General features: G+C 41.1%; 1 protein-coding gene and 1 non-coding gene across 3 annotated transcripts in view; both read left to right on the top strand.

The window, feature by feature from the left end:
• The window catches only part of LOC141913300 (liprin-beta-1-like), a 76,065-nt gene that overhangs the window by 3,297 nt on the left and 57,948 nt on the right, over positions 1 to 14,820 (top strand). For both annotated transcript variants that reach the window (XM_074804795.1, XM_074804793.1), the window contains exons 2-3: positions 4,486 to 4,585; positions 5,875 to 6,101. In XM_074804795.1, the coding sequence (XP_074660896.1) occupies positions 4,513 to 4,585; positions 5,875 to 6,101 (300 nt within the window). In that variant the 5' untranslated portion in view covers positions 4,486 to 4,512. The remainder of the gene's footprint in view (positions 1 to 4,485; positions 4,586 to 5,874; positions 6,102 to 14,820) is intronic.
• Positions 14,018 to 14,124, top strand: LOC141913790 (U6 spliceosomal RNA). The gene has a single exon (XR_012620635.1). It is a non-coding gene; the product is annotated as a U6 spliceosomal RNA (small nuclear RNA).

Below are 14,820 nucleotides of genomic sequence, written 5' to 3'. Positions count from 1 at the left end.
CAAAAATCTCAGACCTGTGCCAAATTTTAGCTCTGCTGCTGATCAAATCATTGCATATGAATGCTAACTGGTTCTGGAAGCGACTGACCTCACTTGCTGCAGCATCGTCAGTATCTAATGAGTACGTAGCCCGTGAATGTTCTCTTTTAATCAAGCACGGGCCAAATTTGACTCACTTCAGGTGTGGGCCGGTTTGACCCGGGCTAAATCATCTCCATGGGCGCTTATGAACCCAGTTCTATGCAGGATGTTAGACTCGGATATTGAAAATGATGGCGTTGTAACAGACTTATATCAAATTTCATAATCTAGCCTAAACATAGAATCTAATCAGAGTCCTTGGCCTGAATTCATCTCTTGCGACTCCTTTAATTGGACCAAAATGCCGGAAACTCCTTCAATTTTGAAAAATAGGCAGTAAATAGGTAGAAATGTTTGTCTAGTTTGTAGTTTTACAATAAACTACGCTAAAATCGGTACAGTCGGGAACCAGGATTTGTGTTTACCCGATCTGGTGGTTACCGAATTAGAAACTGAGATAGTAGCGTAAAGTATAAACATTTGCTTACAAAACCGCCAAATTAACGGTGAGATAAACGGTACCGATTTAGGAGAGGAGTCTACGGTAATTGGGATGAAATTGATGCTTCTACACTTCCTTCGACATTGAAATCTTCTCCTTTAAAACTCCTTCAAATCTCCTTCAATATTCAAGAATGACCGATGTGTAGGGACCCTGAATGTACGGCCGGTATATTTATATATATATCGCTTTATAACTGTAGGTACAAAGTTTACCGGTACAGGTAAACGTATCTATACATTACACCAATACCACGTTAGATAATATTAGCTTTGACTCACGCCTTCAATCTACAATCTGCGATATTCAGTCAGTCGTAAATATTTATATTCTTTCGCTTTTTGCTATTTTTAGGTCACCGATAATTTCTTTACGTCTTCCGAAAGAACGGAAAAAGTTCATTCTTTGTTTTGCGTAAAAAGTTCTGTTTATTTCTCTTTACAAAAGGAGTTTTGTTTTCGACAACTTTTCGGTGATTTCAGGGCTTGGATTGATGCGAAATGTGTATATCTGCTTAGAGAAATATGTAAAATCTGTGAAAAATCGCATAAAAATTGTGAAATATTCCAGAAAATCTGTCACCTTTTTACATACGGTGGATCTATGCACGAGTTGTGTTTAAGTCTGAGAAATTGTATTTCAAGAGTAAACAGAGTTTTACAGATGTGATTAGTAACGTCTAATGTTCGTACCTTGACGTTAAGAATGTGAAAAATCTAAAATATCTGATGAAAAAGTATGAAATATTGTGATATTTTGTTTCCTATGAAAAAGATGCGAAAAAAGCCAATTGGAAGGATGTGAAAACTGCAGAGAACCCTGTACAGTATTTGTATTGTAATTATGAGGACAGATATTTCTATTTAGGCCGTGTGTCATTAAGCTCTTTGAATGGTTTACAGTCATCTGCTCGTTAATGTCCATGAATTAAGTGTGACACTATTAACTGTAGTCTATATAGTTAATTTAGTATAGCGTGTGTGATCACATTTCACAAATTATACAGTCTTTGAATAACTACGCATACTTTCCATTATTACTTAACTATAGCCGTGATCACACACAGACCATTTGGCCCAAGCCAAATTAGAGAGCGCGTTCTCATGTAAACCACTCTCTTGATACTAAACAAAGCTTTAACAAAATGAAGTGAGTCATTTCCGAAACCAGTTGCAATATCACAACGGGCAATAATTTGAATAATTTGTGCTTATTTGGCCCGGGCCATACATGCTCGAACGCGGCTTATACGCAAAAATCCATCGAAAAGTGCGAAGGTCCGAGTTGACCTGTGACAGATTATCATAAACCTCAATCAACCCAATTTTCTGTATACGGGAGATGTTCGTCCATCCTTTTTTTCGAAAAGAACTTTTCCAGGTATTCTTCTAAAAGTCTTTTCTTGCATCTCGAAAGCATGAGAAATGAGGAAATCGAGACACGTTCCGTTCAAGAAGTTTTTCTGTTGAATCTATCAACTCTTCATGCGACACCGGTTTTTCCTTGCCGCCGGGCGGCCGACGTTCGAAGAGCTTCCTCGAAGAATGAACGATTTTCTGGGGTCGATGCCTGCAATGTTTGGTTAGTCATTGTCCCGATAGATTTGAAGACCGGACAATCCGATACGTATAAAGACAAGCGATATTATCGTCGGGTCGAGGGTTTAAAGATGCTGTTATCATCCGCCGCCGCCGCTGCTGCTGCTGCTGGTTATCGGCGCCAATCGAATTGTCAAGAATCCGCTGATCGTACTGTGTGACTCAGATAATGTATCCCCCCTACTGTATTCTACTGTCGGACTATTTGATCTTTATATATTACTCGAATTGCCTTTATATTAGCGGATATTGTATAACAGATATATTGCGCCGGTCCCGGTCTGAGAACGATGTCCCGAATATTTGAATTAGAAAGAAAAAATGTGAGATGATTATCGAATAGCCAGATGTGGAGATTGTGACTGAAAATGAAGAAAATAAAGTTTATTTATCAGGATATGAAATCGGTTTAATCCGAATCAAATCGCGGCTTACGAAGATATAATGTCTGTCTCTCGGGCGCTCTGATAAATCTCGTGAGTCTGTGCGATCATCAGCAGCAGCAGCAGCAGCAGCAGCAGCAGCAGCAGCAGCAGCGGATGTTGTTTAATTAGATAGTAGTTTGTACGGCTGATTCGAGCTCAGTGATCCGTTAGTGAATCAGACGAATCGCGTTACGTAGCAGGAAATGATTTGTCACAGTTCCGACAACGAGGATGAAACCCGCACGGCACTCGCGAGGGGCTACGTCTCTTTACGCTCGAGTCAAATGAGTTGTCAGCAGCGAGAAACTAGCCGTTTTACGAGCGACTAATCGCGGAATATCTGGCTTCATTACTCTCTCTCTCTCTCTCCTCTCTCTCTTTTCTCCCTCTCTCAACATCAGTCATGTATTTTTATGGTGATTCATACAAATGGTAAAATACCGTTTTGCTTTCACCGAGGTTTATACACTTATTCACTATTGACGCTCTCATTCAAAAATAAAAGAATAACTAGGGTAGGGTACACTTCATTTAGGAGTTGTAATGTCCTCATACCGACCCCCCTCTAAGATAATGAGGTAATAATTGGATGAATATTTGCGTTATTTTGTTTATTTGTGGTGTATTTATTGTGTATGCAGGGCCTATAGAGTAATAAGCATTTAAAAAAACCCTTTAAGAAATGTCTGGATAGTGTAGGACGTGAGACGAGTACCGCCTCACACCCCCTCCCCCTCCCCCCCACACGCGTTAATACTCGTCATCGTGCTCAGATTGGATCGTTTATTGATAATCGCACGAACGCGATTGATGGGTCGAAGATCAAGGACGACGAGAGAAGAGAGCTGTTCGCTCGGTTTATTGATGGATAAGTGTTTGATGTCAGACACACGCGCACACACGCCGCTCGAGAGCGAGAGAGAGTGTCGGCTTAGTCGTCGTTAAACATCAGATGACTTGACGACGACGGCGATGATAGATTAGTTGATACTTTTGTGACATTTCGTATCAATCAGAGACGATGGCTGCGTCTGCTTCAACATCTGTCATCAACGACAGACGTCGAGTCGTGCTCAATATAATGTCACTCATTCACTCATCTTTCTCCCTCCCACACCCTCCTCATTCACAATCATCCCTCTCAAGCCTTCCTCATAACCTCTACTCCCTCTTTCCCTCCACTCATCTCTGTCCCTCTCACCTTCCTCAATCCCTCTGCCCCCTCTCCTTCCTCCTTCACTCATCTCTGTCCCTCTCACCTTCCTCAATCCCTCTCCTCCCTCTCTCCCTTCACTCATCTCTCTCCTTCATCTCCTCTCCACTAATCTCTATCCCTCTCATTACCTCCTCATTCTTCACTCATTTCCCTCGCACCCTCCTTCATTCCCCATCTTCCCTCATTCACTCTCATCTTACTCCTTCCTTTCCCTTTCTCCGTCCTCTCTTCCGCAATCCCTTCATCCTTCTCTTTCCTGGTCTCTGCTTTATTTCCTACTACCGCATAGGCATCAATTTTGAAAGAAACAAACATCAATATTTAGAAAACTGAAGGCGCAGTAGTTGAAGTATACCTAGTCTTAGTGTATAATGTCGAACTCATTCTGATAATTCCGTTACTTTACGATAATTACGTAAAGTAACATCAGTAGTATTACTCCTCTTTACAACTGCTTCAGAGCGAGGGAAATTTTTGTAACAATAGAATCGAGTTCGCTTTGATATTCGTTTTTCGATTGAAGTCTTAGGATTGTTGTTGAGCGTTTTCCGACTGAAGCGCTCGGATCCCCTCGGCGAAGCGTTACTGAGAAGTAACGTTGTTGTTGTTGTTGTTTTTCCGAACTTACTATACTTGACGCGGGTTTTTTTATTTTATTTTCAGGAACGGCAGCCGGCACAGCCACCGGAGATGGCGAACCCGCAGCTCGAAGCGAGCGATATGCTAGCAGCAGCTCTCGAACAAATGGACGGATTATTAGCGGGTAAGCTGTAGAAAGAAAAAAACCTGCAACTGTAGATCTCTTCTGATTCAGCTGTCAGACACAAATATTAAAACTGCGCCATCGATGAAATAAGGTGATATTTGTCACAGTACGCAGTTTTATTGTATATCGATACGAGTCAGTTTTTTTTTTGTTTTGTCTTTTATTACAAGTCTTTATTATAGAAAAATAGAAATACAACATAGAATTGACGAATTTCCCACTTATAGGTCTCGAAAGACATTATCAGTGAGCTCTATTACAAAAGGAGGCGTAAATATATAGTTTTCTGCAATAATTGGTTGTAATATACATGGTGGAACAACGTAAACGAAAGAAATAAAGAGAAAATAGAATGAGATGAAATGGAAAGATCTAGAGTCAGTTCAAATGTGCTCCAAATTTTGTCCCAGCGTACAACTCTATTCCATGTATCAGTCATCTCTCCCTGGGGAGAAGTTACACCTGAGCAGCTGCTGGAGGCGCTCAGGAGTCATCTATCAGGCCAGATACCCATTTATGTCTGGGTGAAGAGAGGCGATGAGGATCAGTGTCTTGCCCGAGGATACTACGGTAATGTATGCAGGGCTCAAACCCACGACCTTGCTTCCCAGAGCCGAACGCTCTAACCACTTGCCCACTCCGCTCATTTCAACACTTTCTAGTCGATCGTTTAGAATTGTACAGTCAACCGCCGATATACCGCCTTCGCATATACTGCCACCCAATGTACATTTCTATACAAGTAAAACACATCCCAATATATCTATACAAATACATAGTAAACCCCCCGCCCCCCAATATACCGCCACCCCCGCCAGGTTTTCTCAATGTACATCTCTATACAAATACATAGTAAAACACCCCCCAATATCTCTATACAAATACATAGTAAAACACCCCCCAATATCTCTATACAAATACATAGTAAAACACCCCCCAATATCTCTATACAAATACATAGTAAAACACCCCCCAATATCTCTATACAAATACATAGTAAAACACCCCCCAATATCTCTATACAAATACATAGTAAAACACCCCCCAATATCTCTATACAAATACATAGTAAAACACCCCCCAATATCTCTATACAAATACATAGTAAAACACCTCCCAATATCTCTATACAAATACATAGTAACTCCTCCCCCCAATATACTGCCATACTCTCTATACCGCCAAAATCGTTCTGCACTGTTGTGGGCGGTATATCGGGCGACTGACTGTATTCAAAAGCTTAATTCAAACACGTTCGCAGATGCGTCTCTGTTCGTATATTTCAGGTACGCCGACCGTCGTGACGAACGGCAACGTCCAAAATACCGAACGCCAATCGGTGCCGGTAACGATTCAAGCGTCGAGAATAACGAGTCTTCTGAACGAAATCGAACACGTGATCAGCTCGGCGAGCGATAAAGACGAATTATTGAGCAGATTGCCGAACGACTCGGTCGTTTCGTTGCGTCAAATCGCCATCGATACGACCGGTCAATTACCGAACATCGACTCGGTGAGTACGCGAGAGAACGTCGACGTCTTGAACGCCGTAGCCGCGTTCGCGTGACGTTCGAATTTAGAACGTACTGATTTAGAACAGACCAGAGCGATCGCACTCGGCGAAATGTTCGTTCCAAATTGATCCATGCCATATTTAGAACGGACCAATTTGACCGCCCATCCAGGTCTGTTCTGAATTTTACAATCGACCATTTCTAGGTGTTGATAGAAACTTTGTTTGAATTGCCGGTGATAATGGACTCACTAATGATAGCGTGAACGTGGCTTTAACCTCCAGGCTTGTTTTACAGCAGAAACCCAGGATATTTTTTCTGTAGACTTCATTTTATCGAGGTTTTTTAGTCGTATAGGCCTACCACTTATAGTCAGTTCTTTTTTGAGGTTTGCTGATGAAACCTCAAACCTGCAGTGCCTGCAGTGCCATCTGTAACACTTTTATTCGGTGTCTGTTTTGAGAGGCACAAATTAGACCCACAAGCTGTGTGTCCCTATACTGGATTTACTTGGTTCAGTGTTTCGAGGTCCACAAACTAAACTCGTCGACCTGCAGTTATGATTCAAAGTCATTTTCTCAAAAGTCTTCTCGGTTTTCCTAACTGTAAATCAAATCGCATGGCTTTGATTTATTACGCCGAGTTGCTGAGAATTTCAACCTCAGTCTCACAGATATCACGTGTTGTTTGTACGGATTGTTAATTAATTAAAACGTGGCTGAATTCGATATGGAAAACGTCGTCCAGGACGTTGTAGCCTTGGCTCTGTCGCTATCGATAACACAATGTCACACGTATGTATCGTTTCACTGGGAATTATCGGGTGTCGTCTGTGGTCGTTGGACGAATGATTAATTTCTTCTCTCAGTCTGTCTGTGATTGTTGTGTGTAGCCTGTGATAACAATGTGAGGTCAATTATTCCATGGACGTATGATCCAGTTTATATGTGTCCATGATTATTCCAAGGTTCGGCCCCAATGTTTACTATAGCCGCGATCACACAGGGGACGATTTGGCCTGGGTGTCAGGCCCGAGTCAAATTTGGCCCATGCCTTATCAGAGAGCGCGTTCACACGTAAAGCACTCACTTGATACTAGGCAATGCTTTGAGCGTAGTAAGTCATTTCCAGTTGCAATTCACATGCAATGACCGTGCTTAAATCTGGTCCAGGCCTGGCCCGACGTTTTTGGTTGGACCACCTATGTAAAGGGTTGTTCTTCTGGGCCTAATTTGGTATGGGCCATAAACGCTCTTGTGCAGTCGGCGATCATGTCTAATGTGTGGTCAATAATTCGAAGGCTCAACCTCAATGTTTACTATGAGTATTAAACACAAGCTCCGGTACATCAGTATAGTTCGGTATCGATTGTATAGATGGCATCCAAGAGTTTCCATATGAACATTTGCATTATTATACATATATATATATATATATATATATATATATATATATATGAACCTCTTGAGAAGAACAGCCCCCATTGAGGATATCTGGTTATTTGGAAATTTGTTGGTCAAGGGTCAGGATATCGGGGAAATTGAATGTTTGGCGTCTTCTTGTTTCTTGATCTTGCCGGTGATGAGTGGCATGAGGAACCGTTTGAGAAGAAATAGCCCTCACCGAGTGAATATGTCTTATAACCTAATTTGATTGGAGAATTTGTCTGGTCAGGGATAAGGAAAAAAATCAGGGAATTTGAATTTTAGGTGTCTCGTTATTCTTGCTAAGAAAGCCCCTGCTGAGTGTATTTCTAGTAATGTAGTTTTGGAGAATTGTTTTGTTAAAAGGTCGCGGGGAAAATCAGGTAATTGTGGATTCGTCGTTAGAGCTCGTTTTCATGGTGAATCGACTAATTGAATCGGGGAGGTGTGTCTGATTGACGCTCGGACGGTGTGCGAGTGGTTCAGCTCGGCGCTATCTCCGCGGCTATTCTCGTCGTCGTCCGTTTTCTCTCTAAGCCGATAGTGTCGTCGTCGGTGATCTTACAATTTCCGCTTTATTACCGCGTTGTATCCAGTGAAATCTATCTCATCGTCGTCAGTGCGGCGAGGTCTCCGAGCGAGCGCTGCTAGGTATTCCGGACGCAGATGTCAGTCCGTCTGTCGGTGGCTGTGTCTCGCGCGCGCACGTGGCGATGATAAATGACCTCGCGTTAAATGTCACCTTCCATGAAACTGACGCTTGTCCTTGATGTATCTATCATAAAATCTGATATACTATGTATTAGTACATCGGTTTTACGGGAACCATTAAGTAAATATACACGAATGACTTATTAGGGTGACTACTCACCTGGAAATCGGGGACAGTCAGGGAGTTATATTTTCATTAAAAAGGTCAGGGCATAGTCAGGGAATTTTGTAAAAAGTTATGAGTCCGAGGGAGATTTTCAGATTGTCAGATCTCGCGTTAAATCATATCCGTCTATGCGTTACGTATTTGACTGTCTGATGCACACTAGCGACACCTGGTAGATCCTTGTTTGCCACAAGTGGAATCCTCTATAGCGGTTGATGTCCTACTGCACACTAGCGACACCTAGTGGATCAGCGGTTGATGTCCTACTGCACACTAGCGACACCTAGTGGATCGTCCCTCATCAAAAGCAGAACCCTCTATTCCTACAGTCGTTCAAGTCCTACTGCACACAAGCGACACCTGGTGGATCCTCACTTGCCGCAAGTGGAATCCTCTATTGAACCATAGATGCATTGAAGACATTTTATTGATGACAATAGGGATATATATATATATATATATATATATATATATATATATATCCCTATATCCCTATATCCCTATTGTCATCAACACACCACTTCATGTATTTTTCCATATTACCGATGTCGCAAACAAAATTAAAATTATTTTCAATTCTCGTTATTATTGAGGCCCAACGTTCGCGCGAGGAATTAAAATCGGTATTTAACGACGACGTTCGTTCGGACGACGAAAATAATCATCTCCGACGAATCAAACGCTTTTTTGCCTCGTTGATTATCAACGTTTCCGAGGAGAATATTTCGCGATAAATCGATATTTTCTTCATCTTCGTTTGACATTTAAAGTCGTCTGCACCGCGACAACAATAGACGAAATGAAATACCAAGGGTTCCCCGAGGATCATAACCGTTATCTGTGTCTTCTTCGTGTCTGTCTTACTTACCTCTCTCGCAGGACATTCGTATATATATATATATATATATATATATATATATATATATATATATATATATTTATATACATATACAGTCAAACTCTTACCTGTACTGCATGAATATTGATTTTAGTTGTGGTGATATTTATGTTGATAACTTGCTGCCGATGTTGACCTATCGGAATTAAAAATGGCGACCCAAAGGCCGTGATCGGACAACGGGTAATGGGTTCCTGCCTGTTTGACCCGTTCCAAATTTGGCCCGACCAAAAACGTCGGACCAGGCTCGAGTCAGATTTTAGCGCGGGTCAAATTATTGCGAATTACAACTGGTTCCGGTGGAGAATCACTTCGCTTTTAAAGTATAGAGTCAGTAGTTTGCGCATAGAGGCGCTCTCTAATAAGGCATTCGCTAAATTGCGTGAAATTTTACTTTTTAACACGGATTCATCTTACTTTCGAAACTGCCGAATTTTTTAATCCATTTCCCGCCATTATCTTCTCGCGTAGATAAAAGACGATCTGACGGCTTATCCAATAGAAAGATCGGGCCTCGGCGGACTCGATCGCGACGACGAGTTGGCGTAATCGTCATACGGTGATCCGAGTCCCGAGTCGGTCGTATTTACGACTTTACGACTTTCTGTTATTGTTGAGAAAGTCTTGGTGATTATCGTCGCGAGGGCGTAGCGCGTGATCTTTTGTTTCGGTGAGGATTATTTATTGGAGAACGGCGCGATCCGGACCGACCATAAAGACCGGTCCAGGTCAGTTCTAAATTTTAGAGCGAAACATTTCTCAGTATGTCCATCACCTCTAAAACCATCGACTCTAAAACGTTTAGAGTGCTTGGTAAGTCTAGATAGTAACTAGCATCTAGCTGGACTAGTGATTGCAGCTGATTTGGTCCGTTCAAAATTTTAGAACGGACCTTTTCTTTGTGTCTTTGTACGAATTGAAGCTGCTTTGATTTTTTTTTGTTTTCTGTCAGTCGCAGTCTTGCGTCTGACTGGACCAGTGATAATAGCAAGATTTAAAACTTGTTCGAAAGCTCAGTATTGATTCGGTCCATTCTACTTAATTTTTACAAAAGACCATTTCTCTGAGTGTCGATGGAAACTTTGCTTCAAAATTGTCGGTCAGAGTCTTGCGTCTGACTGGACCAGTGATAATAGCTGATTTAAGAACATGCGTGAACGCACAGCATTGATTTGGTCCATTCTAAATTGGTCCGTTTCAGGTACGGGCAAAAATCAGAACCGACTAACAAGCAATGCCGTGATTGCGGCTTTAGATGTTTTCATCTTCTTCCTACTTGTTGATGATAGTGATGATGATATTACATTTTCTTCCCAAAAAAAATCATTATCTATCATTTCCCGATTGCGGATTATTTATCGGTTTTTTTTTTCATTAGATTCATCGTAAACCGGTGCGATATTCATTCCGGTTCCAGTCGCGGCTGCTGAACGGGGTTAAAACATGCAAAACATTAAACGTAACGGCCACGCAGTAAAGATAATTGATTCCGCGTCCGATCACTAACTGAACGTTAAAGCAGTCGTTAGCGTGCGGTCGTTTGAATCCACACCGAACGATGTCGTCGTTGTCAATTTACGGTTGGTTTTTTTTTTCTAATTAATTGCGGAGTCCCGTAACACGATGATGTAATCATTGTTTTGTCTGCGCGTAATTCAAGCCGCGATTAAATGGAAATGCGTTAGCGGGTTTCTCTGATCAGTCTCTCTTCTTACCTTCCAAATTCTCTCCTCATCCTCTCTTCTTTTCTTCATCCTCCCCTCTCTCCCCTCTCTCTCCTTTCTTTGTTCTTCATTATCTCTCCGTCTCTTTTCGCCATCCCTCCTCTCTTTTTTCTTCACTCTCCCTCTCTTTTCTCTCTCTCCCTTCTCTCTCTATTCTTTCCCTCTACCACTCCGTTCCCACCGAACTCTCCCCCCCCTCTATCCCTAAATTATCCTCTTCACTCTCCTCCCTCTATCTATTTCCACTATCCTTTCCTTCCTCCATTCATGTGCTCTCTCTCTCTCTCTCTCTCTCTCTCTCTCTCTCTCTCTCTCTCTCTCTCTCTCTCTCTCTCTCTCTCTCTCTCTCTCCCCATACCTCCTTCCTCTCTTCTCTATCCCCCTGTGAATTATTAAACGTCAGTAATTACAGCTGTATTTGTGAACAGGTTTACGACTATAGAATTCCTCAGTGTTGATGGAAGTATGATGACAAAATCAGAATACGAGAAAAACAAGTGACGTAAAATACGTAACCAAGTAACAGTCAAAATGTGCATTTCTCGGCAAGAATAGTTTTTTTCTGGAGATCGGGAACATGTTTGTGCTAACTTGAGGATTGTTGGCTGAATGGAGTAGTTCTATAGCACATTGTTTTGTTTTGTAAGTTCAGAATCTGGGTTCGAACCCCGGTGAATGTGCGGTGAATGCTCGTAATCTTTACACCAGTTCAGACTAATGAGCTACAGGTGGTTCTTTTCCCCCAACTAATGTAAGAGAGAGACTGGAGTTTAAGCTTCAACCGAGAAACTTGGTTGCCGACACCAGGGTTCGAACCCAGGACCCTGGATTAACGAGAGACCAGTGACCAGCGGTTTGAACCACTCGGCCTCTGCCTCCTTAGTCTCTAATGACAACGCTGTGATCTAATTTGGTCCATTCTACGTATGTGGAGCCAAAGTATACTAAAGTATACCAACTAGAATATGTCAAAAACTTGATGGAATATTTTGGTAGAATCCGAATCAGGATTAAATCCATATTTAGAGAATTTCCGTTCAATATCTCTATTGTACGGGTGACGCGGAGGAGGTTGTAACCTTGATATAGCGTTGACGACACCTGCCGAGAGTTTTGCTGCTGAGAGTGTTTTGCCGAAAGTGTTTTGCAGTGTCTGTTTGAGTAAATAACGGTGTTCTGTTGAATATTAATCAGCGATCGATCTGAGGAAAATAAGCGATTATCTCTTAGATGATACCTACTGAATAAACATCCCTCAAGCAGCATCAGCAGCAGCAGCAGCAGCAGCAGCAGCAGCAGCAGCAGCAGCAGCAGCAGCAGCAGCAGCAGCAGCAGCAGCAGGATCCTCATTCATTAGAAAAAAAAAAACAATATATTTACTCTGATCACTTGATTTGAGTTTTAAGTGCGAAGAATACGATATCTGATACAGATAATATGTAGAAAATCCCTCAATGATTATGATTAAATGATATATAAAGTCTAAAAATATTTCCTTGAGCTAGTCTAGTTCAACGCCTCGACTTTATTCTAAGAGTAATCTTCTGGAATTTGGAAGTGTAAAATTCTGTAGCATTTAATTCATCTACAGTTTTTACAGATTAGTGCGTTTTATTAGACTGTGTTACATGTGCAGCACACAACAGTGCAGACACTAAATCATCAATGTTTGATACATTCTTCTATTGTTACCTATTTCTATCTGCCTGGTCTAAGCGTACATTCTCGCGTAAATCACTTACTCGATACTAAAGGAGGCTGTGGAAAGTGGGAGAGTCACTGCTGGAACCAGTTTGCACCCGATTTGACCGGTGCTAAAATTCAGCATTTTGGTTAGTACCTGAGTGATGATAGGACTTGGCAACAGGTTCGAATCAGAAGAGTTTGAAAATCCTTCCGAAAATACATAGTTTCAGCTGTTGAATAACTACAGCCATCATTCGGCTTGGTTTCATTTTGATAAATTTGTATCTGTAAAACTCTATTGCGGGAGTAGTTCATTCATCTATACATGACCCAGATTAGAATGTTTTGTTTGACTACTAGTGTCTGGACAGCTGTGTGCTATATAATTATGTAACACAGTCAGTCAAATGAAACATTCTAATCTGTGTCAATGTAGATGAATGAATGAGTCCCTCAATAGAATTTTATGTGATGGAATTTATCAAAATGAAAGCGCAACTTTTCAGCTATTGACTAAAACATAACAGATATCATCAGGCGGAATAGCCAGAAACAGAAAACCAATTATACCGATAAAAACCCACTGTTAGATCTGTAGAAACAGTTTATTTCCAGATCTGCTGTGGCTTTTTATTCGTTAACTCTACACTGAGATTTATAACAGTTCACTGCAGTCAAGAAAACCAAGTATATACACAGTTGATTCAATACAAGACAATACAATTCAATACAATAGGACTTTATTGACTTTTAATTTCGCAATGATAACATTCGAGTATAGATCAGTATTGAAGTATAGACAGGTAAATTCAGAGGAGTGTTTGTGAGTTTATTATACTTCCGTTTTTCTGCAGGGGGTCTGTGTGTTTGTGTGCACAGTGAATGAGTGAGTTCTCATTGACTGTGATACACACAATGGCTGCCGTTGTAGAAACGTTCTCTAAACGTTGTGTGTGGGAGTGTGATTACACTAACGTTCAGTGGACGTTTAGCGCGGGTGTGCAATAACGCTCTTTGTACCTTTAATATCAATAGATGGCGGTGTGATTGCGAGTAATCACGACTGTTTATTGATGGTACGGTTATAAATTTGCTTATTTTTACCAAAATCGAAAAACTTACGAATTAAGGTACCCTTATATAAAAATAGAACATTTAAAGGTTTTGCAGCACATTCCATAAATTATACGAGCTACTTATAGGAGTTTTAAAGTTTTAGATTTTTCCGATGAACTCGGCCCACCATGTAAGTCGGATCCGCCGGTGTAGACTAGTATATAAGGCGCCCGCGGAACCCTTATGGAGTGTACTAGCTTCGGCAGTACATATACTAAAATTGGAACGATACAGAGAAGATTAGCATGGCCCCTGCGCAAGGATGACACGCAAATTCGTGAAGCGTTCCATATTTTTTTTCGATTTCAGATAATTGATAATCTAAATTGTCTTATTTTTACTATATTTCTCAACTGCGTACGTGTAAAAAGCTTGGATAGCCATGGGCATAGAATGATATTTGTTCTGAATTGTAATTCCTTTATGTTGACTAAAAACAATCGTGCATTTTCATGGGACCCTGATACGTGCCATCCATTGGTGGCTCCTAATTCGGATCAGTTAAATCTGTTGAATTATAAATTGTTCCACTTGGCATCCTACAGTGGTAACGCACCAGGCAACTGTCAATCAGTGCTTCTGACTACATTCACTAGTTCTGTGACTCCCACTTCATGGACACATGGATCATTTAAAGGTGTTAATAGTTCATAGGCATCTTATGTAAGAGATAAGAATCGATAACAATAGAAGAATGTATCAAACATTGATGATTTAGTGTCTGCACTGTTGTGTGCTGCATTGTAACACAGTTAGTCAAACAAAACATTCTAATCTGTGTTAAATGTAGATGAATGAAGAAGTCCTGCAATAGAATTTTACATGATGAAATTTATCGAAGTTAAAGCACATCATTGCAATGATCAGAAACAGAAAAGCTAATGGCACAGGCCAAATCACCCGCTTACACAGGTGCCAAGTGGGCCTGTGCCTGTTTGGCATGGCCAAAAACATTGGACCAGGCCCAAGTCAGATTTTTACACAATCTACACT

This window comes from Tubulanus polymorphus, chromosome 11 (assembly GCF_964204645.1).
Source record: "Tubulanus polymorphus chromosome 11, tnTubPoly1.2, whole genome shotgun sequence".
NCBI classification, from domain to species: Eukaryota; Metazoa; Nemertea; class Palaeonemertea; order Tubulaniformes; family Tubulanidae; genus Tubulanus; species Tubulanus polymorphus.
The sequence above is the reverse complement of the archived record's forward strand: the minus strand, read 5'-3'. Positions and strand labels throughout refer to the sequence as shown.